Here is a 27,830-nt window from a genome sequence, read left to right on the forward strand (position 1 = left end):
ATGGAAAAATTAAGAATTTTCAAAAATTTATTAATTTAAATAAACGAAAACAATTTTCAAAATTTCCTCCCCTCTCTTTACTGAATATATCCGGGCCATAAGTGACGTCACATGGTCAATGACTTCCGAGAAATTTGAAAGGCATTCTCTTTCTCTTTCACTCTTATGGATAAATTCAAAATTTTCAAAAATTTATTAATACTGAGTACGAAAAATTAATTAATTATTTTTGCTTTTTAAAATATTTTTTACCTCCTTTTTACTTCAGTAACTTATTTTCTGGAAATTGAAATAATTTTAATTTAAACAACTTTTTAATTTTTAATTAATTTACATTTTTTAATGATTTTAATTTACAATTTACTGAAAATTCACTGAAAATATTCATACAATTATTGTTATTAATTATTTATTTATTTATTTATTAATATACATTCCCGCAGTCCAATATTGGACCATAAACGATTATCTAGATAAACAATTAAGTAATAATTAAGTAATAATAATCTATTTTAAAAAACATTTTCAGATGGAAAAATAAAAAAATTATTTTAAAGAATAATTTTCCAAAGGAAAGAGTTTTTTTATTTCGAAATATTTTATATAAAATATAGGTAGTTAATTTAATTAACAATATTTTCTTAATTAAATGATTTTTAATATTCTACTATTTTAATAAAATTTCCCAAAATAATTCAATTATTAAACTAAAATTTTGTCAATATTTTACTCGAACATTCAATTATTTTCCAAACAAATAAAAATTTCACAGGAATTCAATTATTGAAAATAGAATTTGCATATATTATTTCGAAAAAATCAAATGTTTTAAACAGGTTAGGCATTAAATTCTTAGCAGTAATTCAATTATTTTCATAAATTTTAAAATTCTTTTCAGGGATTTAATTATTTTTATAATTAATAAAACCATTCGGGGGAAGTCAATTATTTTCATAAGGGGTCGTCCATATACCACGTGGACAATTTTGGGGGGAGGGGGGGTTTAAAAATGTCCACGATCTCATGTATTTTTGTGTCCACAAGGATTATGGACGACCCCTTAATAACAATATTCATCACAAGAATTCAATTATTTACAAAAATTTAAATAAAATTCATTGCAAAATTTTAATTATTTTCAAAAATAATTGTTCTTTATTTAATAATTTGTATTTAAGTATCTATTATTTTAATAAAATTTCCAAAAAAATTCAATTATTTAAAAATAATTTTTAATGGAATTCAATTTTAAGACACATGCAATTATACAATAAATTTTTTTTGTATTTAAATAATTGCCTTTCAGTAGAATTTTCCAATGAATAAAAATAGATTTAAGTTAAAATTGTAGATTTGTAAATCCGAATCTGAAGTTACAATTAAAATGTTCAAAATGGCGGTTTCAAAATGGCGACCGGAAAGTTTTAAATTCATCCAGATTAATCTAACTTAAAATTTTTTCCAGTCGACATTTCGAAGCCGCCATTTTGGATCTTTTGGATTTTTAGTTTTACTGGCAATTTTTCAGATTACGTGGGCAAAAAATAATTTTACTTTTAGATTAAATTAAAAATTTGTGTCGACTTGAATTAATTATGAAAATTCTGTTTTGCGAATTTTTCCAGTTGACATTCGACAGTTTTACATTGGGAAAATTTGTATCGTTCACGGCCGATGGATGTCCAGATGGTTCCTTACAGATTTCCGAAGTGAAACGACCCGACGCCGGTGGCTTGTGGTGTGGGACATCCTGGGGTCCAGCGATATACTACAGCGAAACCCCTAGCGTATCTATAACACTTCGACTCTTCAGGCTCAGTAAGGATCAAACTGGATTCAATTTTGACTTTAGGATGGCGTACAAGACAATTCGAAGGTCAGACGCCGTTGTGCGCTATGGAAATCCCTTTGTTGGTACGAATTCACCATACTTTTTATTCATCGTTTCATATTTCATAAAAAAAATTTCTTTACCTTATCAATAAATAAATAAATCTTTAAATCGTTCTCTTAATTTGAACTGTTCACCACTCACTAAATTTGAATTAGTAAGAACATTCACTACTTTGTATTATAAACTGAATTTTTGCTTTCGATTCAGTAAATTTTACTAATAAATTAATAAAAATTACTATTTATTACTAAAATTTATTAATTGAAAAGCAAAAAATAAATCACTACTTCAAATTAGTAAATAATTTTACTATGAATATTTTATATTAAAATTTAGAGAGTTTCACTAAAATTTTTTAATTTTTTTAATTATTACTAAAAAAAATTAAGTAATTGACTCGGTAAAACTAACGACCCGCCGGCCGCCACCCATCAGAAGAATCCATAGGCGCCGACACACATAGTAGCGCGGTGGCCCTATACGGTTCAATCAACGCAAAAAAAACGTACGCTAGCTATTACAGTTTATAGAAAAAAAATGCAATAGTCACATTTTAAAAAGCAATAATCCCCCTTTAATTTGCGACCAAGAAACAAAGATTTGGTCTGAAATTGTTCGAGTTATGAATTTTTTCCAATTTTTTTCCCAATTTTTGTTTTTCTGATACGGGCGGGTGGGGACGCTGACTATCAAAAATTTTTTAAATAAATTCTTATTGGTCACATTTTAAGGACCAAGAATCCCTCTTTAATTTGCGACCAAGAAACAAAGATTTGGTCTGAAATTGTTCAAGTTATGAATTTTTTTCCGATTTTTTTTCCAATTTTCGTTTTTCTGATACGGGCGGGTGGGGACGCTGACTATCAAAAATTTATTAAAAATATTTTCAATTGTCACATTTTGAAGAGCAATAATCCCCCTTTAATTTCCGACCAAGAAATAAGCGTTTGGTCTAAAATTGTTCGAGTTATGAATTTTTTTCCGATTTTTTTTCCAATTTTCGTTTTTCTGATACGGGCGGGTGGGGACGCTGACTATCAAAATTTTTTTAAATAAATTCTTATTGGTCACGTTTTAAGGACCATGAATCCCTCTTTAATTTGCGACCAAGAAACAAAGATTTGGTCTGAAATTGTTCGAGTTATGAATTTTTTTCCGATTTTTTTTCCAATTTTCGTTTTTCTGATACGGGCGGGTGGGGACGCTGACTATCAAAAATTTTTTAAATAAATTCTTATTAGTCACATTTTAAGGACCATTAATCCCTCTTTAATTTGCGACCAAGAAATAAGCGTTTGGTCTAAAATTGTTCGAGTTATGAATTTTTTTACGATTTTTTTTCCAATTTTCGTTTTTCTGATACGGGCGGGTGGGGACGCTGACTATCAAAATTTTTTTAAATAAATTCTTATTGGTCACGTTTTAAGGACCATGAATCCCTCTTTAATTTGCGACCAAGAAACAAAGATTTGGTCTGAAATTGTTCGAGTTATGAATTTTTTTCCGATTTTTTTTCCAATTTTCGTTTTTCTGATACGGGCGGGTGGGGACGCTGACTATCAAAAATTTTTTAAATAAATTCTTATTAGTCACATTTTAAGGACCATTAATCCCCCTTTAATTTGCGACCAAGAAACAAAGATTTGGTCTGAAATTGTTCGAGTTATGAATTTTTTCCAATTTTTTTCCCAATTTTTGTTTTTCTGATACGGGCGGGTGGGGACGCTGACTATCAAAAATTTTTTAAATAAATTCTTATTGGTCACATTTTAAGGACCAAGAATCCCTCTTTAATTTGCGACCAAGAAACAAAGATTTGGTCTGAAATTGTTCAAGTTATGAATTTTTTTCCGATTTTTTTTCCAATTTTCGTTTTTCTGATACGGGCGGGTGGGGACGCTGACTATCAAAAATTTATTAAAAATATTTTCAATTGTCACATTTTGAAGAGCAATAATCCCCCTTTAATTTCCGACCAAGAAATAAGCGTTTGGTCTAAAATTGTTCGAGTTATGAATTTTTTTCCGATTTTTTTTCCAATTTTCGTTTTTCTGATACGGGCGGGTGGGGACGCTGACTATCAAAATTTTTTTAAATAAATTCTTATTGGTCACGTTTTAAGGACCATGAATCCCTCTTTAATTTGCGACCAAGAAACAAAGATTTGGTCTGAAATTGTTCGAGTTATGAATTTTTTTCCGATTTTTTTTCCAATTTTCGTTTTTCTGATACGGGCGGGTGGGGACGCTGACTATCAAAAATTTTTTAAATAAATTCTTATTAGTCACATTTTAAGGACCATTAATCCCTCTTTAATTTGCGACCAAGAAATAAGCGTTTGGTCTAAAATTGTTCGAGTTATGAATTTTTTTACGATTTTTTTTCCAATTTTCGTTTTTCTGATACGGGCGGGTGGGGACGCTGACTATCAAAATTTTTTTAAATAAATTCTTATTGGTCACGTTTTAAGGACCATGAATCCCTCTTTAATTTGCGACCAAGAAACAAAGATTTGGTCTGAAATTGTTCGAGTTATGAATTTTTTTCCGATTTTTTTTCCAATTTTCGTTTTTCTGATACGGGCGGGTGGGGACGCTGACTATCAAAAATTTATTAAAAATATTTTCAATTGTCACATTTTGAAGAGCAATAATCCCCCTTTAATTTCCGACCAAGAAATAAGCGTTTGGTCTGAAATTGTTCGAGTTATGAATTTTTTTCCGATTTTTTTCCCAATTTTCGTTTTTCTGATACGGGCGGGTGGGGACGCTGACTATCAAAATTTTTTTAAATAAATTCTTATTGGTCACGTTTTAAGGACCATGAATCCCTCTTTAATTTGCGACCAAGAAACAAAGATTTGGTCTGAAATTGTTCGAGTTATGAATTTTTTTCCGATTTTTTTTCCAATTTTCGTTTTTCTGATACGGGCGGGTGGGGACGCTGACTATCAAAAATTTTTTAAATAAATTCTTATTAGTCACATTTTAAGGACCATTAATCCCTCTTTAATTTGCGACCAAGAAATAAGCGTTTGGTCTAAAATTGTTCGAGTTATGAATTTTTTTACGATTTTTTTTCCAATTTTCGTTTTTCTGATACGGGCGGGTGGGGACGCTGACTATCAAAATTTTTTTAAATAAATTCTTATTGGTCACGTTTTAAGGACCATGAATCCCTCTTTAATTTGCGACCAAGAAACAAAGATTTGGTCTGAAATTGTTCGAGTTATGAATTTTTTTCCGATTTTTTTTCCAATTTTCGTTTTTCTGATACGGGCGGGTGGGGACGCTGACTATCAAAAATTTATTAAAAATATTTTCAATTGTCACATTTTGAAGAGCAATAATCCCCCTTTAATTTCCGACCAAGAAATAAGCGTTTGGTCTGAAATTGTTCGAGTTATGAATTTTTTTCCGATTTTTTTTCGAATTTTCGTTTTTCTGATACGGGCGGGTGAGGACGCTGACTATCAAAATTTTTTTAAATAAATTCTTATTGGTCACGTTTTAAGGACCATGAATCCCTCTTTAATGTGCGACCAAGAAACAAAGATTTGGTCTGAAATTGTTCGAGTTATGAATTTTTTTTCAGATTTTTTTTCCAATTTTCGTTTTTCTGATACGGGCGGGTGGGGACGCTGTCTGTCAAAAATTTATTAAAAATATTTTCAATTGTCACATTTTGAAGAGCAATAATCCCCCTTTAATTTCCGACCAAGAAATAAGCGTTTGGTCTAAAATTGTTCGAGTTATGAATTTTTTTCCGATTTTTTTCCCAATTTTCGTTTTTCTGATACGGGCGGGTGGGGACGCTGACTATCAAAAATTTATTTAAAATATTTTCAATTGTCACATTTTAAAGAGCAATAATCCCCCTTTAATTTCCGACCAAGAAATAAGCGTTTGGTCTAAAATTGTTCGAGTTATGAATTTTTTTCCGATTTTTTTTCCAATTTTCGTTTTTCTGATACGGGCGGGTGGGGACGCTGACTATCAAAAATTTTTTAAATAAATTCTTATTGGTCACATTTTAAGGACCAAGAATCCCTCTTTAATTTGCGACCAAGAAACAAAGATTTGGTCTGAAATTATTCGAGTTATGAATTTTTTCCAATTTTTTTCCCAATTTTCGTTTTTCTGATACGGGCGGGTGGGGACGCTGACTATCAAAAATTTATTAAAAATATTTTTAATTGTCACATTTTGAAGAGCAATAATCCCCTTTTAATTTCCGACCAAGAAATAAGCGTTTGGTCTGAAATTGTTCGAGTTATGAATTTTTTTCCGATTTTTTTCCCAATTTTCGTTTTTCTGATACGGGCGGGTGGGGACGCTGACTATCAAAAATTTATTTAAAATATTTTCAATTGTCACATTTTAAAGAGCAATAATCATCCTTTAATTTCCGACCAAGAAATAAGCGTTTGGTCTAAAATTGTTCGAGTTATGAATTTTTTTCCGATTTTTTTTCGAATTTTCGTTTTTCTGATACGGGCGGGTGAGGACGCTGACTATCAAAATTTTTTTAAATAAATTCTTATTGGTCACGTTTTAAGGACCATGAATCCCTCTTTAATGTGCGACCAAGAAACAAAGATTTGGTCTGAAATTGTTCGAGTTATGAATTTTTTTCCGATTTTTTTTCCAATTTTCGTTTTTTCTGATACGGGCGGGTGGGGACGCTGACTATCAAAATTTTTTTAAATAAATTCTTATTGGTCACATTTTAAGGACCATTAATCCCTCTTTAATTTGCGACCAAGAAACAAAGAATTGGTCAAAAATTATTCGAGTTATGAATTTTTTCCAATTTTTTTCCCAATTTTCGTTTTTCTGATACGGGCGGGTGGGGACGCTGACTATCAAAAATTTATTAAAAATATTTTCAATTGTCACATTTTAAAGAGCAATAATCCCCCTTTAATTTCCGACCAAGAAATAAGCGTTTGGTCTAAAATTGTTCGAGTTATGAATTTTTTTCCGATTTTTTTTCGAATTTTCGTTTTTCTGATACGGGCGGGTGAGGACGCTGACTATCAAAATTTTTTTAAATAAATTCTTATTGGTCACGTTTTAAGGACCATGAATCCCTCTTTAATGTGCGACCAAGAAACAAAGATTTGGTCTGAAATTATTCGAGTTATGAATTTTTTCCAATTTTTTTCCCAATTTTCGTTTTTCTGATACGGGCGGGTGGGGACGCTGACTATCAAAAATTTTTTAAATAAATTCTTATTAGTCACATTTTAAGGACCATTAATCCCCCTTTAATTTGCGACCAAGAAACAAAGATTTGGTCTGAAATTGTTCGAGTTATGAATTTTTTCCAATTTTTTTCCCAATTTTTGTTTTTCTGATACGGGCGGGTGGGGACGCTGACTATCAAAAATTTTTTAAATAAATTCTTATTGGTCACATTTTAAGGACCAAGAATCCCTCTTTAATTTGCGACCAAGAAACAAAGATTTGGTCTGAAATTGTTCAAGTTATGAATTTTTTTCCGATTTTTTTTCCAATTTTCGTTTTTCTGATACGGGCGGGTGGGGACGCTGACTATCAAAAATTTATTAAAAATATTTTCAATTGTCACATTTTGAAGAGCAATAATCCCCCTTTAATTTCCGACCAAGAAATAAGCGTTTGGTCTAAAATTGTTCGAGTTATGAATTTTTTTCCGATTTTTTTTTCCAATTTTCGTTTTTCTGATACGGGCGGGTGGGGACGCTGACTATCAAAATTTTTTTAAATAAATTCTTATTGGTCACGTTTTAAGGAGCATGAATCCCTCTTTAATTTGCGACCAAGAAACAAAGATTTGGTCTGAAATTGTTCGAGTTATGAATTTTTTTCCGATTTTTTTTCCAATTTTCGTTTTTCTGATACGGGCGGGTGGGGACGCTGACTATCAAAAATTTTTTAAATAAATTCTTATTAGTCACATTTTAAGGACCATTAATCCCTCTTTAATTTGCGACCAAGAAATAAGCGTTTGGTCTAAAATTGTTCGAGTTATGAATTTTTTTACGATTTTTTTTTCCAATTTTCGTTTTTCTGATACGGGCGGGTGGGGACGCTGACTATCAAAATTTTTTTAAATAAATTCTTATTGGTCACGTTTTAAGGACCATGAATCCCTCTTTAATTTGCGACCAAGAAACAAAGATTTGGTCTGAAATTGTTCGAGTTATGAATTTTTTTCCGATTTTTTTTCCAATTTTCGTTTTTCTGATACGGGCGGGTGGGGACGCTGACTATCAAAAATTTATTAAAAATATTTTCAATTGTCACATTTTGAAGAGCAATAATCCCCCTTTAATTTCCGACCAAGAAATAAGCGTTTGGTCTGAAATTGTTCGAGTTATGAATTTTTTTCCGATTTTTTTCCCAATTTTCGTTTTTCTGATACGGGCGGGTGGGGACGCTGACTATCAAAAATTTTTTAAATAAATTCTTATTGGTCACATTTTAAGGACCAAGAATCCCTCTTTAATTTGCGACCAAGAAACAAAGATTTGGTCTGAAATTATTCGAGTTATGAATTTTTTCCAATTTTTTTCCCAATTTTCGTTTTTCTGATACGGGCGGGTGGGGACGCTGACTATCAAAAATTTATTAAAAATATTTTTAATTGTCACATTTTGAAGAGCAATAATCCCCTTTTAATTTCCGACCAAGAAATAAGCGTTTGGTCTGAAATTGTTCGAGTTATGAATTTTTTTCCGATTTTTTTCCCAATTTTCGTTTTTCTGATACGGGCGGGTGGGGACGCTGACTATCAAAAATTTATTTAAAATATTTTCAATTGTCACATTTTAAAGAGCAATAATCATCCTTTAATTTCCGACCAAGAAATAAGCGTTTGGTCTAAAATTGTTCGAGTTATGAATTTTTTTCCGATTTTTTTTCGAATTTTCGTTTTTCTGATACGGGCGGGTGAGGACGCTGACTATCAAAATTTTTTTAAATAAATTCTTATTGGTCACGTTTTAAGGACCATGAATCCCTCTTTAATGTGCGACCAAGAAACAAAGATTTGGTCTGAAATTGTTCGAGTTATGAATTTTTTTCCGATTTTTTTTCCAATTTTCGTTTTTCTGATACGGGCGGGTGGGGACGCTGACTATCAAAATTTATTTAAATAAATTCTTATTGGTCACATTTTAAGGACCATTAATCCCTCTTTAATTTGCGACCAAGAAACAAAGAATTGGTCAAAAATTATTCGAGTTATGAATTTTTTCCAATTTTTTTCCCAATTTTCGTTTTTCTGATACGGGCGGGTGGGGACGCTGACTATCAAAAATTTATTAAAAATATTTTCAATTGTCACATTTTAAAGAGCAATAATCCCCCTTTAATTTCCGACCAAGAAATAAGCGTTTGGTCTAAAATTGTTCGAGTTATGAATTTTTTTCCGATTTTTTTTCCAATTTTCGTTTTTCTGATACGGGCGGGTGGGGACGCTGACTATCAAAAATTTTTTAAATAAATTCTTATTGGTCACATTTTAAGAACCAAGAATCCCTCTTTAATTTGCGACCAAGAAACAAAGATTTGGTCTGAAATTATTCGAGTTATGAATTTTTTCCAATTTTTTTCCCAATTTTCGTTTTTCTGATACGGGCGGGTGGGGACGCTGACTATCAAAAATTTATTAAAAATATTTTCAATTGTCACATTTTGAAAAGCAATAATCCTCTTTTAATTTTCGACCAAGAAATAAGCGTTTGGTCTGAAATTGTTCGAGTTATGAATTTTTTTCCGATTTTTTTCCCAATTTTCGTTTTTCTGATACGGGCGGGTGGGGACGCTGACTATCAAAATTTTTTTAAATAAATTCTTATTGGTCACGTTTTAAGGACCATTAATCCCTCTTTAATTTGCGACCAAGAAACAAAGAATTGGTCAAAAATTATTCGAGTTATGAATTTTTTCCAATTTTTTTCCCAATTTTCGTTTTTCTGATACGGGCGGGTGGGGACGCTGACTATCAAAAATTTTTTAAATAAATTCTTATTGGTCACATTTTAAGGACCAAGAATCCCTCTTTAATTTGCGACCAAGAAACAAAGATTTGGTCTGAAATTGTTCAAGTTATGAATTTTTTTCCGATTTTTTTTCCAATTTTCGTTTTTCTGATACGGGCGGGTGGGGACGCTGACTATCAAAAATTTATTAAAAATATTTTCAATTGTCACATTTTGAAGAGCAATAATCCCCCTTTAATTTCCGACCAAGAAATAAGCGTTTGGTCTAAAATTGTTCGAGTTATGAATTTTTTTCCGATTTTTTTTCGAATTTTCGTTTTTCTGATACGGGCGGGTGGGGACGCTGACTATCAAAATTTTTTTAAATAAATTCTTATTGGTCACGTTTTAAGGACCATGAATCCCTCTTTAATGTGCGACCAAGAAACAAAGATTTGGTCTGAAATTGTTCGAGTTATGAATTTTTTTCCGATTTTTTTTCCAATTTTCGTTTTTCTGATACGGGCGGGTGGGGACGCTGACTATCAAAATTTTTTTAAATAAATTCTTATTGGTCACATTTTAAGGACCATTAATCCCTCTTTAATTTGCGACCAAGAAACAAAGAATTGGTCAAAAATTATTCGAGTTATGAATTTTTTCCAATTTTTTTCCCAATTTTCGTTTTTCTGATACGGGCGGGTGGGGACGCTGACTATCAAAAATTTATTAAAAATATTTTCAATTGTCACATTTTAAAGAGCAATAATCCCCCTTTAATTTCCGACCAAGAAATAAGCGTTTGGTCTAAAATTGTTCGAGTTATGAATTTTTTTCCGATTTTTTTTCGAATTTTCGTTTTTCTGATACGGGCGGGTGAGGACGCTGACTATCAAAATTTTTTTAAATAAATTCTTATTGGTCACGTTTTAAGGACCATGAATCCCTCTTTAATGTGCGACCAAGAAACAAAGATTTGGTCTGAAATTATTCGAGTTATGAATTTTTTCCAATTTTTTTCCCAATTTTCGTTTTTCTGATACGGGCGGGTGGGGACGCTGACTATCAAAAATTTATTAAAAATATTATCAATTGTCACATTTTGAAGAGCAATAATCCCCTTTTAATTTCCGACCAAGAAATAAGCGTTTGGTCTGAAATTGTTCGAGTTATGAATTTTTTTCCGATTTTTTTCCCAATTTTCGTTTTTCTGATACGGGCTGGTGGGGACGCTGACTATCAAAAATTTATTTAAAATATTTTCAATTGTCACATTTTGAAGAGCAATAATCATCCTTTAATTTTCGACCAAGAAATAAGCGTTTGGTCTAAAATTGTTCGAGTTATGAATCTTTTTCCGATTTTTTTCCCAATTTTCGTTTTTCTGATACGGGCGGGTGGGGACGCTGGCTATCAAAAATTCGAACAATTTTATACCAAATGTTTATTTCTTGGTCACAAATTAAAGGGGGATTATTGCTCTTTAAAATGTGACTATTGCAATTTTTTTCTATAAACTGTAATAGCTAACGTACGTTGTTTTTGCGTTGATTGAATGGCATAGGGCCACCGCGTTACTATGTGTGTCGGCGCCTATGGATTTTTCTGATGGCTGGCGGCCGGCGGGTCGCTAGTTTCACCGAGCCTAAGTAATTATAATAATTAATTAATAACAAATTTAGTAAATACAAAAAAACAACTGAAAAATTTCAAGAGAAAATAAATTTGACTTTATATATTTTTCACACTTTGAAAATAAAAATAAGTTGCATTTTATAACAATAAAAAAATTATTTATCAAAATTATATTTATCAATTTTTCTTTATTTAAAAAAAAAGTTATTTGTTCTGCGATTTCTGAAAGAAAAATTCTGAAAGAAAAATCTCTTAAATTAAGAGAGTATTTATTAGATTATTAAATTCAATACTTATCCAGTCTTTAAATAATTTCAAATATTCATGGATTTACAGAAACTTTGCTTTTCATTCGATAATTTCAAATTAAAGCTACTCGTAACAAAACTAATTAACGGAGTAATTTTAAACTTCCAATAAATCAGATTTACATTTGACGTTAACTTTGAAAAGTAAAACTTTCATCTAAATACAAATTGACTTGCTACCATTGCTGGTTAGCAAATATTTTATTCCCCAGTAATTTTTTGAATTAAAAACTAATGATCATTTACAAAATAATAATAAATAAAAGTTTCCAAAAAACAAATCTAAAAATAATTTTCCCAAAGTTCTCAACTTTCAAAGAAACGCTATTTTTTCTGTTCAAATATTTTTTGGTAAATTTACGAAACAAATTGTACAATAATATAAATTAAATATTTTATTTTTATAAATTTACCCAATAAATTGAACAACAGAATTAAATATTTTCCCTTAGTTAGGAATGAAGTTTTTTTAATAAACAGAATAATTTCTGAAATTAAAATATTATAATAATATAATTATAAATAAATGTTATAAATAAATTAAAATATTTAACAAAAAATATCGTCTTTTATTTGAAAGTTGAAATTTTTAGGAACATTAAATCTGTCAAAAATTTTTTCAAAAAAAAATGAGATTTATTTAATGTTTTTTTATTTTATTTTTTTTTATTATAAATTATTAATTTAATTTAATTTTTTAAATTTCTTTTTAACTGTATTAAATTTGTGTGAAAAATAATTTGCAATTATCGCCAGGAATGACACAAATTACAACAATGCCTGTGACAACTCAGCGATCCTCAACGGAATATTTGAATAGTTCTATGGCGATGCCTGTACAAATGGTGGAACATGAGGAGCCAACAAAATCGAGCGCTTCTGAACAATTTCTGGGTGAACTCATCGACGGTACATACTGTTCTCGAATATTCACTGACTGTGACAAAAAAAAATGCCGACTACAGTCGCCAAATTTTCCCGGTCTCTATCCACGAAATCTCACCTGCTACTATGCTGTAAGTGCTTTCCAATAATCATAAACATAAAAAAAAGAAGATAGAGAAAAAAAGTACTATACTCTCGAATATTATACTTATACCCTCGAAATTAAAAATTCCTTGCTATAAAAACGTAAGGGAAAAAAATTGTATCGTATTAAATATTGTTTGTACGGTAAAAGTTAATATATAGAAAAGTTGGAATTACATACTTTTTCAATTTTGGTTTTATAACGAACCAGGAGGTCGATAGTGTAATTTTGTTTCTGCTTTGACTTTTATTTTCGCTTTTCCTTTAAGTTTCATTTTCATTTTCATTTTCATTTTCATTTTCATTTTAAAGGATTTTTAGTTTCGATTTTATTTCCACTTTAAAGGAATTTTGGTTTCATTTTCACTGTCACAGAATTTTTACTTTCCCTTTTATTTTAACTCTGATAGATTTTTAGTGGCAGTAAAAATCCATCAAAGTGAAAATGAAAGTGAAAATAAAAATTTTTGTTTAATTTTTAGTTACATAGTTTCTACATTGATAGATTTTTATTTTCCCTTTCATTTTCACTTTAACAAAATTTTTTAAGTGGTGGTAAAAATTCATCAAAGTAAAAATGAAAGTGAAGATAAAGATTTGCTACAAAGTGAAAGTGAAAAATAAGAGTAAAGGTAAAAAATTAATAATTATTTAATTAATTAGTGGAAATGAATGTGAAAATGATAGTGATAACAAAAACCCATGAAAGTAAAAGTGAAAATGAAAGTCGAAGAAATTAAATTAAATAATTGACCCTTAGAAAATATTATTATTAATATTACCATATTACTAGCTAGAGTATTATTAAAAGTAATTCTACACTTAAAATGTATTTGTACGTTTTGCACGTTTACGTTTTCCACAAGTGAAACATTAAAATTGTTAAAACAGAAAAATTTTGAAGGCAAATCCATTTATCAATTTGTGTGTGGCATTTGCTGGCAACAAGACTTGCAACCTCAAGGGAGTCTTTCAAATGCATTTCATGCAGTTTGTACCTCCCTAATTATGTTTCCGGTAGTGTAATTTTGGCAAATTTCTGATATAACGTCACTTCCTGGAGGCAAGACCATTATTCTCCATATGGTAACTAGACAGTTTGCCCATGAGATTGCAAAGGGAATATGGGCTTCGATTAGAACTACTTGCTATGCGACGTATCATAAAGCCAATGAGAAACTATTCCCCTCAAATGGAGGGTAGTTTCTTCAGTTTTTAACTTTCTGCCTAACAGCAAAAGCCAAATTTACTATTATTTACTACTCTCTGAATTTTAATTAGTAAAAATGTTTGCTTATTTGAATTCTGTCACTAATGAATATTAGTGACAGAATTTTTGCTTTTAAATTAGTAAAATTTACTAATAATTAGTAGAAATTACTATTTATTAGTAAAATTTACTATAATTAAAGAGCAAAAAAGTAAATAACTATTTACGATTTATTTTTTATTTATTATTTACTTCTCTCTTAATTTTAATTAGTAAAAACATTTACTAATTTGAATTAGTGACCGACTTTTTACTTTCAAATTTGTCTTTTACTAATAAATAGTATTTCCTACTAATTTATTAGTGAATTTTATTAATTCAAAACCAAAAAGTCAGTCACTAATTTAAATTAGTTAGTGAACATTGTTACTAATTTAAATTTAGAGAGTATTGAGGACTCAATAGCCCTAGAAGATTATTTTTCGAAGTAAATAAATAAAGTAAACATTTATTACTACTTTTATTGCTATTTTTTATCATTCATATTATCATTTTTTAATTTATCAAATTTTATTAACATTATTTTTACCATTGACAGTAAAAATAAAAATATAACAATAATAATAATAATAATAATAATAATAATAATAATAATAATAATAATAATAATAATAATAATAATAATTTTTGTCTACTAATAAAATTTACTATGATAATGATAGTAAAAAAAATAATGTTATAATAATAATAAGAATAATGACAATAATAATTTTTGCCTTTTCAAATAAAATTCAGTGTGATAATGATAATAAAATAGTGATAATAATTTTGCTCTTTTAATAAAAAAATTCAGTGTAGAGTAAAAGAAATATTTAATAAAAATTTTTAATGCTGCACATTTATCTTAGGTAAGACAAACGGATGTCCCACCGGGAAAACATGCTTTAATTTCCGTAAGACAACCGCGGGGTCAATTGGTCGCTGTAAGAGCGAGACCAGCAACTCAAGCAGAACCACCGCCTCGTGAGCTTCGATTGTGGCAAGACTGCGACATCGTTCAGGTCTATTTTCGTATTTTCAACAAAAATAATTCATTTCCTCCGACAAAATATTTTTTTTCCAGTGCAACTTAAAATAACCAATTTTTTTTTAATTTTTTCAATTAAATTTATTTTTTACATATTATACAGAAGAAACCTTTTAAATAAAGGCAAAAAAATTCAAAAAATATCTGTGTATTTATAAATAAACATATTTACATAAATTTATTTATAAATACACAGATATTTTTTGAAATTTTTTTATATAAATATATATATATATATATAAATACATAAATACACAAATAGGGAAGAGTTGTGATGGTTGTATGCAATTATTCTTAAATTCTTCAATTAAATATATATTAGAAAATAAAAACGTTAAATATAATACATTAGAAAATTCTACGAGAATTCAATTATTTAAATACAAAAATAAATAATTTATTGAACAATTGAATGTTTCGTAAAATTTCGAGAAATTTGATTAAACTTGTTTTAAAAATAATTGAAATTCTGCGATGAGTTTCATATTTATGAAAATAATTGAATGTCTAAAAAGAATTTTATTATTTTTGAACACATTTAATTTTTGCCAAGAATTTTACTACTCTTGAAAATAATTGAATTTCTGCAATAATTTGTAATTTCTCCAAAATTCAATTTTTTTTACTGTTTTCAACTAAAATTCAATTATTCAATTCTTCGGAAATTATTCAATTAAATATATATTAGAAAATAAGAACTTCAAAAAATAATTTCAAGTAAAATTGAAATAAACTTTTTCAAAAAAATTTAATTCTTCTACAGACTAATTGTAATAATTGAATTCTCATAATTAATTTTATCAACAAATTTTTAAATAATTGAATTCTTTTGATGAATATTAATACAATTTTTAAGAAAAATTACATTTTTCGGGGGATTTAATTAAAATTGTATTAAAAATAATAGAAATTCCGCGATGAGTTTTATTATTTATAAAAACAATTGAATTCCTAAAAAGAATTCTAATATTTTTGAAAATATAATTGAATTCCTAAAAAGAATTTTAATCTTTTTGAAAATAATTGAATTTCTAAAAAGAATTTTAATATTTTTGAAAATAATTGAATTATTGCGAAGAAATTTATAAAAAAAAGTTTGTAAATAATTGAATTCCAGTAAAATTTTTAATAATTATGAAAATAATTAAATGTTTGCGTAGAATTATATTAAATTTTTTTTCAAATAATTGAATTCTTTTGGAAAATTTCATTAAATTTTATTAAAAATCATTGAATTGAGAAAAATTTTTGAAAATAATTGAATTGAATAATAAAATTTTTAAGAAAAATTACATTTTTCGGGGGATTCAATTAAAATTGTATTAAAAATAATTGAAATTCTGCTATGAGTTTCATTATTTATGCGATAATAATGGAATTCCTAAAAAGAATTTTAATGCTTTTGAAAACAATTGATTATCTATAAAAAAATAGTAGGTATTTACGAAAATAATTGAATCTTTTTAAAAATATTATTATTTATGGAAATAATTGAATTATTTAGAAGAAATTTATAAAAAAAATTCGTAAATAATTTAATTCCTGTGAAATTTTTATTATTTTATGAAAATAATTAAATGTTTGCGTGGAATTTTATCAAAAAATTATTTTAAATGATTGAATTCTTTTTGAAAATTTTATTAAAATAGTAGATATTAAAAATCATTGAATTCGGGAAAATTTTTGAAAATAAATAAATTTCGGAGAATAATTTTATTATTTCTACAAATAATTGAAATTTTGACGAGAATTTTAAAAAATTTTTGAACATAATTGAATTTTTGCGAAGAATTTTATTGCTTTTGAAAATATAATTGAATTTCTGGAATTATTTTTAATTTCTCTAAAATTTTCCAAATTATATCGTACAATTTACAAATTTTTCGTTCTTTTTCTATCAAATTACGGACTTTACGGACCTTCTTTAAAAAAAATGACTTTTACGAACTTGAACCAAATTTACGGACCTAGTTCGAGCCCGGTAATATAAATTTTTTTGTACAGAATATATTTATCGGTTGTCCAACCGAAACTTCGGCCGAACCATCAAAACTCTCCCCTAATATAAATATATAAATATAAATATATGAATTTATAAATATATAAATGCATACATAAATATATATGTACAAATAAATAAATGTTTAGTTAAAAAAAAGCGCAGTAGCAATATTTTTCCTTCCTCCCTTTTCTCGTTTGGAATAACAAAATTTTCTTCTCCTTCAACAGGACTACGTGACCATTTATGATGGTTATACGACTCGGGATCCAGTGATATTAAAATTCTGCGGCGGTGGCGAGCCAGTTCCAGAGGCAACGACCAGTGGACCGGAACTGCTGGTTGAATTCACCACATCTCCTTTTGGCACCTTTCTTCATCCTACGCCACCGCATTCGCTTCACGGATTTCAGTTGGAGGTTCAGGTGCGCTTCATTCCTTCGAATCGATTCTTTATTTTTTTTTATTATATATATAAAAAGCGTTTATTAAATTATAACACACAGCACTCACTAATTATACTCAATCTATAATCGTCGCAATCTTCCAAGAGAATATTGACAAAACCAGAGGGCAAAATGAATTAACTGAATTTCATCTCTTTTCTTTTCCAAAGTCCAATTCCTGTGTATGATAATATTTATCCAGAAGGATTGCAAAATAGGTGGAGAAATATTTTTTGAAATTAATTTTTCAAATGTTTTCCACAATTTACTAACTGTGATGTAAAGTTTTTAAGTACTTTAAAATATGTAAAGATTTAAAAAAAAAAATTAAAAAATAAGCCCCTAAATTTTAGATAAAATTTGTTGACGCCGAATCGCCAACTTACACGAGAGGCAAACGCTGTGAATTTTGGCTGAAGGGCAACAATGGAGGAGTTTTGACATCGCCACGTCACTCGCTGCCACGTAACAGCACTTGCCTTTATCATCTTCGAGGAGCTGGTCCAGCTCCACCCACCCAGGCTCCACCTCGACCCCTGCCTAAATTTCCCGAACAACGGCCAGGAACTGTCTGGCGAAGACCTCCACCCAGACAAGCGCAACCACAATTTCGTGTTTGGCTATCGATACTGAAATTTCATGTCGACATGAATCCAACAACTACTGACGAGGATTGCTCCACGTCCTTAAAGGTCTGGGATGGTGAGATGATGCCTTTGACGGAATGCAACGATATATCATGGTAAGGGTTTATATAGAGAGCAAGAGAGTGAGAGAGAGGATTTAACTCAAACATGTCCAACCACCCTTTGTCACTGAAGACCCTCAAGTTCCTCGAGTAATCTGAGAACATTCAAGTACCAAACCACGATCGTGTTCAACTTTTGAGAAGAATTACTCTAACGAAGATAATTGTTTTTTTTTAATTCAATTCAATTCAACTTCTAATTCTTCATTCGATAAAATCACTAGAGTGTAAAAAAGAGTTTTAAGCCTAATTTTTGCTAAAATAACTCAATTAGCAAATAGAGTATAAATTAGTCCATATTGACTGAATTAACAGTTTTCTTGAAAGTATCAAATTGATACTAAAGTGGATTAAATTGATGCCAAAAATTTTGACCAATCTTTTATTTGATCCACATTTTTGGTATCAATTCATTGCAATTTGATGCTTTTAAGTTAATAGTGTTTCAAAATAGGAAATTGATTTTAAGACCCAAGGGGATCGACCATAAATTTCTTATTAAGGCTCTAAGGACAATAATTACAATTTTTAATTTTATGACTTCAAAACTACATAATTCTATATAACACCCTATACTAATATGCACCGTGTTGAGAATTCGCATTTCGTGTTGAATAATCGTGAACTAAACTGGATTTTAATTACACCAAGTTATAACATAAAGCAACAAATTTTCCTCTCTAATATCCTCCCTCCTCTCATTCTCTTCGTTGTTTGTAATGAATACGCAACTTATTGTTTACCCATTAAACTTTCACTATGAAACATTCAGAAGTAAGTTATCAAATTAATTCCAATGCGTCAAACAATTCGAAACGTGCACTTTAATTAAAAAGTACTGGGGACATTTTAATAATATAAAAAAATTACTAACTTTTTTGTCTGACGAAATTAATTTATTTCCTAAAAACATATAAAATCTACTAAATATTAATACAAAATACAAAAAAAAAATGAAAGAAAAAAAATAAGAACGTAACTTAAGTGCCAAAATAAGTAACAATTAGTTTTTAACCCATTTTTATTCTGACGGAACTAATTTATTTTATTAAGACATAAAAACTTTTAAGAAAATTGAAAACAAGACTAGAAATTTATAGGATAAAAATAAATAGAAAGATAAAACAAAAAAATCTGAAACTAAAATAAGAAAACTAAATAACAAGTAGTTAATCCCACTTTTCAGTCAGACGAACTCAATTTTTTTAAAAACCTTCTGGGAAATCAAAAAAAGGTCAAAAAATTTACAGAATAAAAAGAAACGTAAGATAAAATAAAAAAATCTAAAACTAAAACAAGGAGATTAAATAACAAGTAGTTACTCCCACTATTTAGTCAGACAAAACTAATTTATTTTCTAAAAACATAAAAAATTTACAGAAAATCAAAAACAGGACAAAAAAAATATTTAAGAAATAAAAATAACATGAAATCTCAATTTGAAAAATATGAAATAAGAAGTGAAATCAATTTTTAGTAAGACGAAACTAATTTAGTTTGGCAGAATATTAAAAAAAGGGAAAAAATTGTAAAATAAAAATAAATCGGAAGCTAAAATAAAAAAATGTAATATTAAAATATAAAGAATAAATAACAAGTAGGTAAAGACCGTTTTTAGTCAGACCAAGTTAATTTATCTCCTAAAAAATTTTAAAAATTACAGAAAATTAAAAATAAGAAAAAATATTAAACAAATAAAAATAATAATAAAATAATATGGAAATTAATGAATAAGTAGGTAAATCCATTTTTAGTCAGACGCAACTTACACATTTCTAAAAACAAAAAAACTTTTCGAAAAATTCAAAACAAGACAAAAAGTTTGTAGAGTAAAAATAAATTGGAATCTAAATTAAAAAATCTTAAACTAAAATGAGAAATTTAAAAATAGGTAGCAAATCCAATTTTTAGTCAGACGAAAGTAACTTATTTCCCAAAGAAATAAAAACTTTGCGGTAATTTAAAACCAAGAAATAAGATTTATAGAATAAATATAAATCGAAAAGCTAAAATAAAAAAATCTGAAACTAAAAGAAGAAAATAAAATAACTAGTAGTTTAACCCACTTTTTAGTCAGACGAACTTAATTTTTTTTCAAAAGCATAAAAACTTTACGGAAAATTAAAGACAGGACAAAAAATTTATAGAATAAAAATAAATCGGAAGATAAAACAAAACAAAATCTAAAATTAAAATAAGAACACTAAATAACAAGTAGTTAACCCCACTATTTAGTCAGACAAAACTAATTTATTTCTTAAAAACATAAAAAATTTACAGAAAATCTAAAACAGAACAAAAATATTTAAGAAATAAAAATAACATGAAATCTCATTTTTAAAAAATAAGAAATAAGTAGAGAAATGCAATTTTTAGTCAAAGAAAACTATTTTAGTTCCTAAAAACAAAAACATTGCTGAATATTAAAAAAAAATTGTAAAATAAAAATAAATCGGAAGCTAAAATAAAAAAATGTAATACTAAAGTATGAAGATAAAATAACAAGCAGGTAAAGACTCTTTTTAGTCAGACAAAGTTAATTTATCTCCTAAAAATTTTTAAAAATTACAGAAAATTAAAAATAAGAAAGAATATTTAACAAATAAAAATAAAATAAAAGAAAAAATATGGAAATTGATGAATAAGTAGGTAAATCGATTTTTAGTCAGACAAAAATTACATTTTTCCTAAAAAGAAAAAAAATTTGCAAAAAATTCAAAACAAGACAAAAAATTTGTAGAATAAAAATAAATTGTAAACTAAAATAAAAAATTTTAAACTAAAATAAGAAATTTAAACAATAAGTAGCTAAACTAACTTTTTAGTCAGTCGAAAGTAATTTAATTTCCAAAGAAATATAAATTTTGCGGTAATTTAAAACCAAGAAATAAGATTTATAGAATAAATATAAATCGGAAAGCTAAAATAAAAAAATTTGAAACTAAAAGAAAAAAATTAAATAACTAGTAGTTTAACCCACTTTTTAGTCAGACGAACTTAATTTTTTCCCAAAAATATAAAAACTTTGCGGAAAATTCAAAACAAGTCACAAAATTTATATAATAAACTTAATTGGAGAATTTAACAAAAAAAACTGAAATTAAAATAAGAAAATTAAATAACTAGTAGTTTAACCCACTTTTTAGTCAGACGAACTTAATTTTTTCCCAAAAACATAAAAACTTTGCGGAAAATTTAAAAGAAGTCACAAAATTTATATAATAAATTAAATTGGAGAATTAAAAAAAAAAATTGAAATTAAAATAAGAAAGCTAATATCAAGTAGTAAAAGCTACTTTTAGTCAGACAAACTTTGTTAATTTCTCGAAAACATAAAAACTTTACGGAAAAATAAAACCAAAACAAAAAATTTACAGAATAAAAACAAATCGGAAACTAAACTAAAAAATCTATATATAAAATAATTAAAAAACAAGTAGTTTAACCAACTATTTAGACGGTCGAAACTAATTTATTTCCTAAAAACAAAAACTTAGCCGAAAATTAAAAACAGGAGAAAACAAATTTTTAAAATAAAAATAATTCAGTAGCTCAAATTTAAAAATTTGAAACTAAAATAAGAAAACTAAATATCAAGTAGTTAAACCTAATTTTAGTCAGACAAAACCCAGAAACTAATTTGTTCCCTAAAAAACAATAAATGTGCGTCAAACAAAAAATTAAAAATTTAACTGTAAATTTTCCCAATTTCCAAAGATAAAACAGTATACAAAAATAGCAATATTAAAATTTTCAAGACAATTGAAAAAGTGAATTCTGATTTCAGTGAAAAGGAACGACAGCGATATATCGAGAGAGCCGGCGATCCAATTCAGCCAGTCGCAGCACGGCCGGCAAACAATGCAACTTTGTTGGCTCGATATTGCAAGGACAAGGTACCCAGGACCTGTGATCATGCAATTCTCCAAAATACAAGTCGTCCTTGTTCACTTGGCGAGAGCTTCGTTTCCTCCGGTAGCAGTCTCACTATTGAAATGCGCATGATCGAGTCAACAGCCCTCAGGCAAGTTTTCCAATGGAACTTTTACAGTATCACTTCCTCTTTAACTTTTCTGTATATATTTCACGTGTACCCTATATATATATATCTATATCTCTCTATATATAACCGTGGACGACAATTCGAAGGGAAAAAGATTCCTAACTAACTCGAAGCGTTCTTTCCAGGGTCTCTCTCTCTCTCTCTCTTTCTCTCTCTCTCTCTATTTTATCCTCCGGCTCGAGGGTTTTAGTTTCAATGCTTTTCCTCGTTCACTTGACTTTTTTATTTTCAACCCTCTCCCACTTCTTTGCTGCCAAAGTGAAATCCAGAAGTTCAACCGAGATAAAATTTAGGTCTCAAAATCGTTTCTGATCAAAGAACGACAAACCGATGAAATTTCACGAGTTTTTAAACGTCTCCCCTCCCCTCCCCTCTCCTTTTCCTTTTCTCACTATGTTAACTTACCAGATATTATGACGATGTCCTTTTTTTCACGATTTTTAAATACACTGTAAAAACGGTTCCTTTTTTCCACTTTTAAATTGATAACAAAATTTGGTATCAATTTTGTTACTTGTCCTCTAAATTTGAATTAGTAAGAAATAATTTCTTCAATTGTAAAATTATTCCACAACATTAATAACTTATTTTTTAAAAAATTATTCAATTATTATTATTATTTTTCCTTAGGAATTAAAAGTTTAAAAAAATTTTAACCTTTTTAAATTCAAATTATCGGTAAATTCACTTCGTTGTGTTTAGAGGGAAAATTATAATCGATTTCAACTGGGTAGTATTGTATACACACTCGCAATAAGTTATGGACCATGTCCTGCACACGCAACACCCGAAAAGTTAAATCCATAAACAAAATCGAGTCGCATGTGGCATTGAAAGCTCTATTTCTTTACTTTAATCGATAGTTGCAGAAAAAGCCATTTTTTCTATTTATATTGCGAACTTTAGTGAATTAACTTTCGTTTATTTCTCTATTATCAAATTGAAACAAGTTTATTGCAATATAATTAATATTTATATAAATAATATTTTATAGTCAATATTTATAGTCAATAATAGACAATAATAAATGATAATAAGCGTAAAATAGTCTAAATAGTAATAACAATTTTTAAATCGAATTTTTTTAAAAAAGAATAATTATTTGAGACATAAGTAGTAATGTCAGTAAATAGTCAGACATAATAAAAAATTTTTAACCAGATTTTTTAAAAGAAAAATTATTTGAGACCTAAGTGGAAATGTCAGTAAATATAGTCAGACATAATAACAATTTTTAAACCAGATTTTTTAAAAGAAAAATTATTTGAGACCTAAGTAGAAATGTCAGTAAATAGTCAGACATAATAACCAGAAACAAAAGAAAATAATGCAAACTTTGGTTATTATTTAGATGGCATTCTTCTTAATTAGTAAAGCAAATAATTTCTTTTCACAACTTACGAATTTGGTATCTTTTTTGTTACTAAAAATATCTTTTCAATATTTTCTTCTTTATTGCAGGAATCGTAATATTGATACTCATTAATGTACTAAATTCAAATTTGGTAGAAATAGTTTTTATAAAATAAAAAAAACTCACCCATTCGTATAATTTATAATTGCCAAATATAAAGAAGACTCACCTGAAACAAAAAGAAATAAAACATTAAAATAATTGTCAAACACAATAATAGTAGTATAAGATTAAAAAAGAAGCAATAAAAGTAGTAATACTAAAAATTATTTTCTCCATAAAGAGTAATAAAGTAGTAAAATTCAATTATAGTCAGACAACGATTTTGAATAAATTGTCAGTTCAAGCAATTTAACAAAAATTATAATTACACTTGGAAACACAAAGGTAGGAGTGAAAATTGTCAGATAAGTAGTAAAAGTCAAGATCTCAGAGACATTGAGAAATTAAACTGATTCAAGTGAAACTTCAGCAAAACTTTAGTAAAACAGGCAATTAAGTAGTAAAAGCCCTTATTAGTCAGACGTACATTTCGGAAAATTAAACTAATTTTACAAAATTATTAACTAATACAGTGACAAAATGGCTTAAGAAAGTTTGCTTAAGAGAGTAAATATCATCAGAAGTTGAAACTAAAGTTTTTAAAATTAAAAAAGTATTTACAAAAACGGGTAGTAAAATCGAACAATAGTCAAACAAGTCTAAAAGCAGATAGTTTTTTAAAGATTTTTAAAAATTTTAAAGTTTTTTCTTCTTTTTATTTTTATTAAAGATGCAAGTATAGTAAAAGACAGGTATTAGTCAGACAATCACAATAAGCGGTGTGACACGAAACAAAGATACAAAACAAATTTGTAGGAAAAATAAATAACAAAACCAAAAATTGACCAGAAATTTCGACAAGCAAGTCGAAATATTTGAAAATTAAACGGGATGAATAACAGTATTTGAGACCTAAGTAGTAATGGCAGTGAACCTAAATTCGGTCATATTTACTAGAAACAAAAAAGAAAAAATATGTACAAGTAGTACAAGTCAGTTATCAGTCAGACAAACAAGTAGAAAGAGAAGAAGAGAAAGAAACAAAACAAAATTATTAAAATCGCATAGTTTCACAACAAAATTATATTACAGATAAGAAGTAAAATCGCCAATTAGTCAGACAATTTAAACATTACGAGCTCCATAAAGAGAAATAAGTAGTAAAAATTAATTCAAGTCAGACAAAGAAGATCTAAATTGTCAAATAAAAAAAAATTATAATTTTTAAACGAAAAAAATTCGTTTTCGTTTTATTTGCCTTAATTTATTATAATTATAATTTTTTTATTAATTTATAAAGGATCTTGGACGTTAAAGGTTAAAGATTATTTAACTAAATAAAATTATAATGAATGAAAAAAAAATAAATGGTAGAGAATAAATGGTTCAGGTGTAAATTATCAGAAAAGTAGTAAAATCAATAATTATTCAGACATTTTGGAAAATGAAACTAATTCAACAAAATCATTAACTGTTAAAAATTTAGAAAGTTAAAATTTTACGTTTCGACATTAACTCCATTATTAAATGTAACTGCGAAATAACTCCCAAGGGAAATAATGCTGAACCCTTTTCCTTTCCCTCTAAAATTCATACTAAAAAATTGAGGAAGTAAATTGCATCAAGAGTTTGGATTAATGTTTCCTGAGTTAAAAATCTATTTAAAAAATTAAACAAGAGTGAAATAGGAGTCAAAGAAATAGAAATTAACATTACTTTTCCAAATTCATTTCATTTTCCCGAATTAATAATTTATTTTACCAAAGTTAATAAAAATAAAAAAAAAAGTTGTAAAATCGGTAGTTTAATCAGACAAGTATCAATTTTTATATTAAAAACCACTAGCGAATTGCATTCTTCATCAAACAGAAAGTGAAACCCTTTAGACAAATTGCAAATTTTTTCTTTTTTTTGTTACAGACCCGTTAATTTTCGAGCTCTTTATGAATTTGTGGATCTTCATCAGGACGGAGATTCCTATGGCAGTGGACCATGCTCTCGTGTTTTTTACAGTAGAAACCGTGACCGTTATCCTGATCACAGATTTCAAAGCCCACGAAATATATTCCTCTACGGTCGTGGTGGATCCAAAAATATGAGGTAAAACTATTTTTATAATCTATCAAATTTCTAACTCTTAAAAAAAAAATTTAAAAAAAAGGATTTTAAGAAAGCTTTAAAAAAAGTTTTAATAAAAGTTTAAAAAAATGAAAATAAAGTTTTAGAGAGAAATAAAAATTTGCTTCTTCAGCAAAAATTAAAAAGCTTCTTAATTTTTTTTTTATAAAAAAAGAAATAAAACAAAAAAATTGATAAAAATTTCTTAAATTAAATTGAAAACCAATTAGAAACATAAAAATTAATCTCATAATTTTAAGTCGGGCAAAAGTTTTTCTCATTAAAACTCTTCCTGTAATTCTAAAAGGAGAACTTTTCAAAAGAATAATTTGCTTTCACTGTACATATATATATATTATTAATCCAGTTAAATTTAAGCTACTTGTAACTTTACAGTAAATAAGAAACTCACGTAAATACAGAATATACAGATAATTAAATCAGAAATTCCCAGAAGTGAATATTTCAAAAGTCAATTAAACAAGTGTTTACAATAATTAAACTTGTCTATAATTTAAAAGAACTCTCATCGTTTTATGTTACAAAACAATCAAAAAAGAAATTTTGTTTCTCAATTACAAATAATTGAACGTCTCTCGCCTATTTCAATTTTTAATTTTTTTTAGAAAGAAATTAATTTTTCCTATATTCGAAAAAAAGAGGAAAAAAACATAATCTCTAAATCTGTCCAACCTTTGCATTAACATTTCTTCTGAAAATGCTCTCTCTCAATCTTTTTATGACTTGACAGTCAGTTTAGGATGAACCTTCATAAAGTAACAGCTCGCTGACAATTCCCGGTTTTTTACGAGACTCGTAAAATTATTTTACGACACAGGACAAATATTATCGAAACTCTGACGCAAAAATTTGACAATTTTCTTTTCAACTATTACGAAATAAGTATTTCGAAAAATTAATAATTAATCTAACACTAGAATCGAACAGTAAAAATCATTCTTGGTTCATCCCAAGAAGAGAGAATACTTCAGAAATCAAACATAATATGTTAATTTAATATCTTCTGTTATTCTAAAAAATAAATTAAAAAATTTGATAAAATTAAAAAATTTATCTAATTTTTATTAGATATTTTCAAAAAAATCTAATTTTTCCAATCTATAGTTTTTTTTTGCATGATTTAGAAAGAATATTTTTGCAAACTAAACGCGAAATATTTGAAAGTTTTAATTAAATTCCACATCAAATACTCCTTTATATACAAAAGGATACCAATTAATTTGTGTAACAAGATTGCAATTAATTTCTCTTTGTGTCTAATAAATTACTTTGCAGTTGTATATATCGTTTCGAGGGTGAACCAGACGAAGTGGTCAGGCTACGATTTAACAAACTATTTAATGGAAATCGTTCCTGTCGAAGTGTTTCCAGTTCAGATTACGATCGCTTACTTTGCATTGGATCCGATCGGTTTTCCCTCAAGGTGAGCAATTTCAATTATTTCATTACTCCTGTGTGCATATCATTAAAAAGAAACTAAATTTCATTTAAAAAACGGAAATATATCAAATAGGCAAAAAAAACTTTTTTTAATGAGAGAAAAAAAATAATTCTGTCGAAATTATATAAATAAGGAAACAAAAAATAAGTGGTTAAACCGATTTTTAGTTAGGCTAAATCACGAAACGAATTTATTATCTCTAGGAGATTACTAAATCTACGAAAAATTAGAAAAAAATACAAAAAAATTGATGAAATGAAAATAAAACGAAAATTTAGTTGAGAAAATAAGTAATAAGTAGTATAAGACTGTTTTAGTCAGACGAAACTTATTTTTCTGCTAAAAAAATAAAACATCTCCGGAATATTTAAAAAGAAAACAAAACTAACGAAAAATTAAATGATAC

At 27.8% G+C, this 27,830-nt stretch overlaps 1 protein-coding gene across 1 annotated transcript in view; it reads left to right on the forward strand.

Moving 5' to 3' along the window:
* LOC122504349 overlaps nt 1-27,830 on the forward strand; it is a 239,149-nt gene that overhangs the window by 199,511 nt on the left and 11,808 nt on the right. The window contains exons 6-13 of the mRNA XM_043615421.1: nt 1,626-1,914; nt 12,563-12,822; nt 14,954-15,106; nt 17,362-17,556; nt 17,931-18,319; nt 22,113-22,349; nt 25,765-25,944; nt 27,259-27,406. Coding sequence (XP_043471356.1) covers nt 1,626-1,914; nt 12,563-12,822; nt 14,954-15,106; nt 17,362-17,556; nt 17,931-18,319; nt 22,113-22,349; nt 25,765-25,944; nt 27,259-27,406 — 1,851 coding nt within the window. The remainder of the gene's footprint in view (nt 1-1,625; nt 1,915-12,562; nt 12,823-14,953; nt 15,107-17,361; nt 17,557-17,930; nt 18,320-22,112; nt 22,350-25,764; nt 25,945-27,258; nt 27,407-27,830) is intronic.

The sequence above is a fragment of the Leptopilina heterotoma genome, unplaced genomic scaffold, assembly GCF_015476425.1.
Source record: "Leptopilina heterotoma isolate Lh14 unplaced genomic scaffold, ASM1547642v1 Lhet_292, whole genome shotgun sequence".
Taxonomy (NCBI): domain Eukaryota; kingdom Metazoa; phylum Arthropoda; class Insecta; order Hymenoptera; family Figitidae; genus Leptopilina; species Leptopilina heterotoma.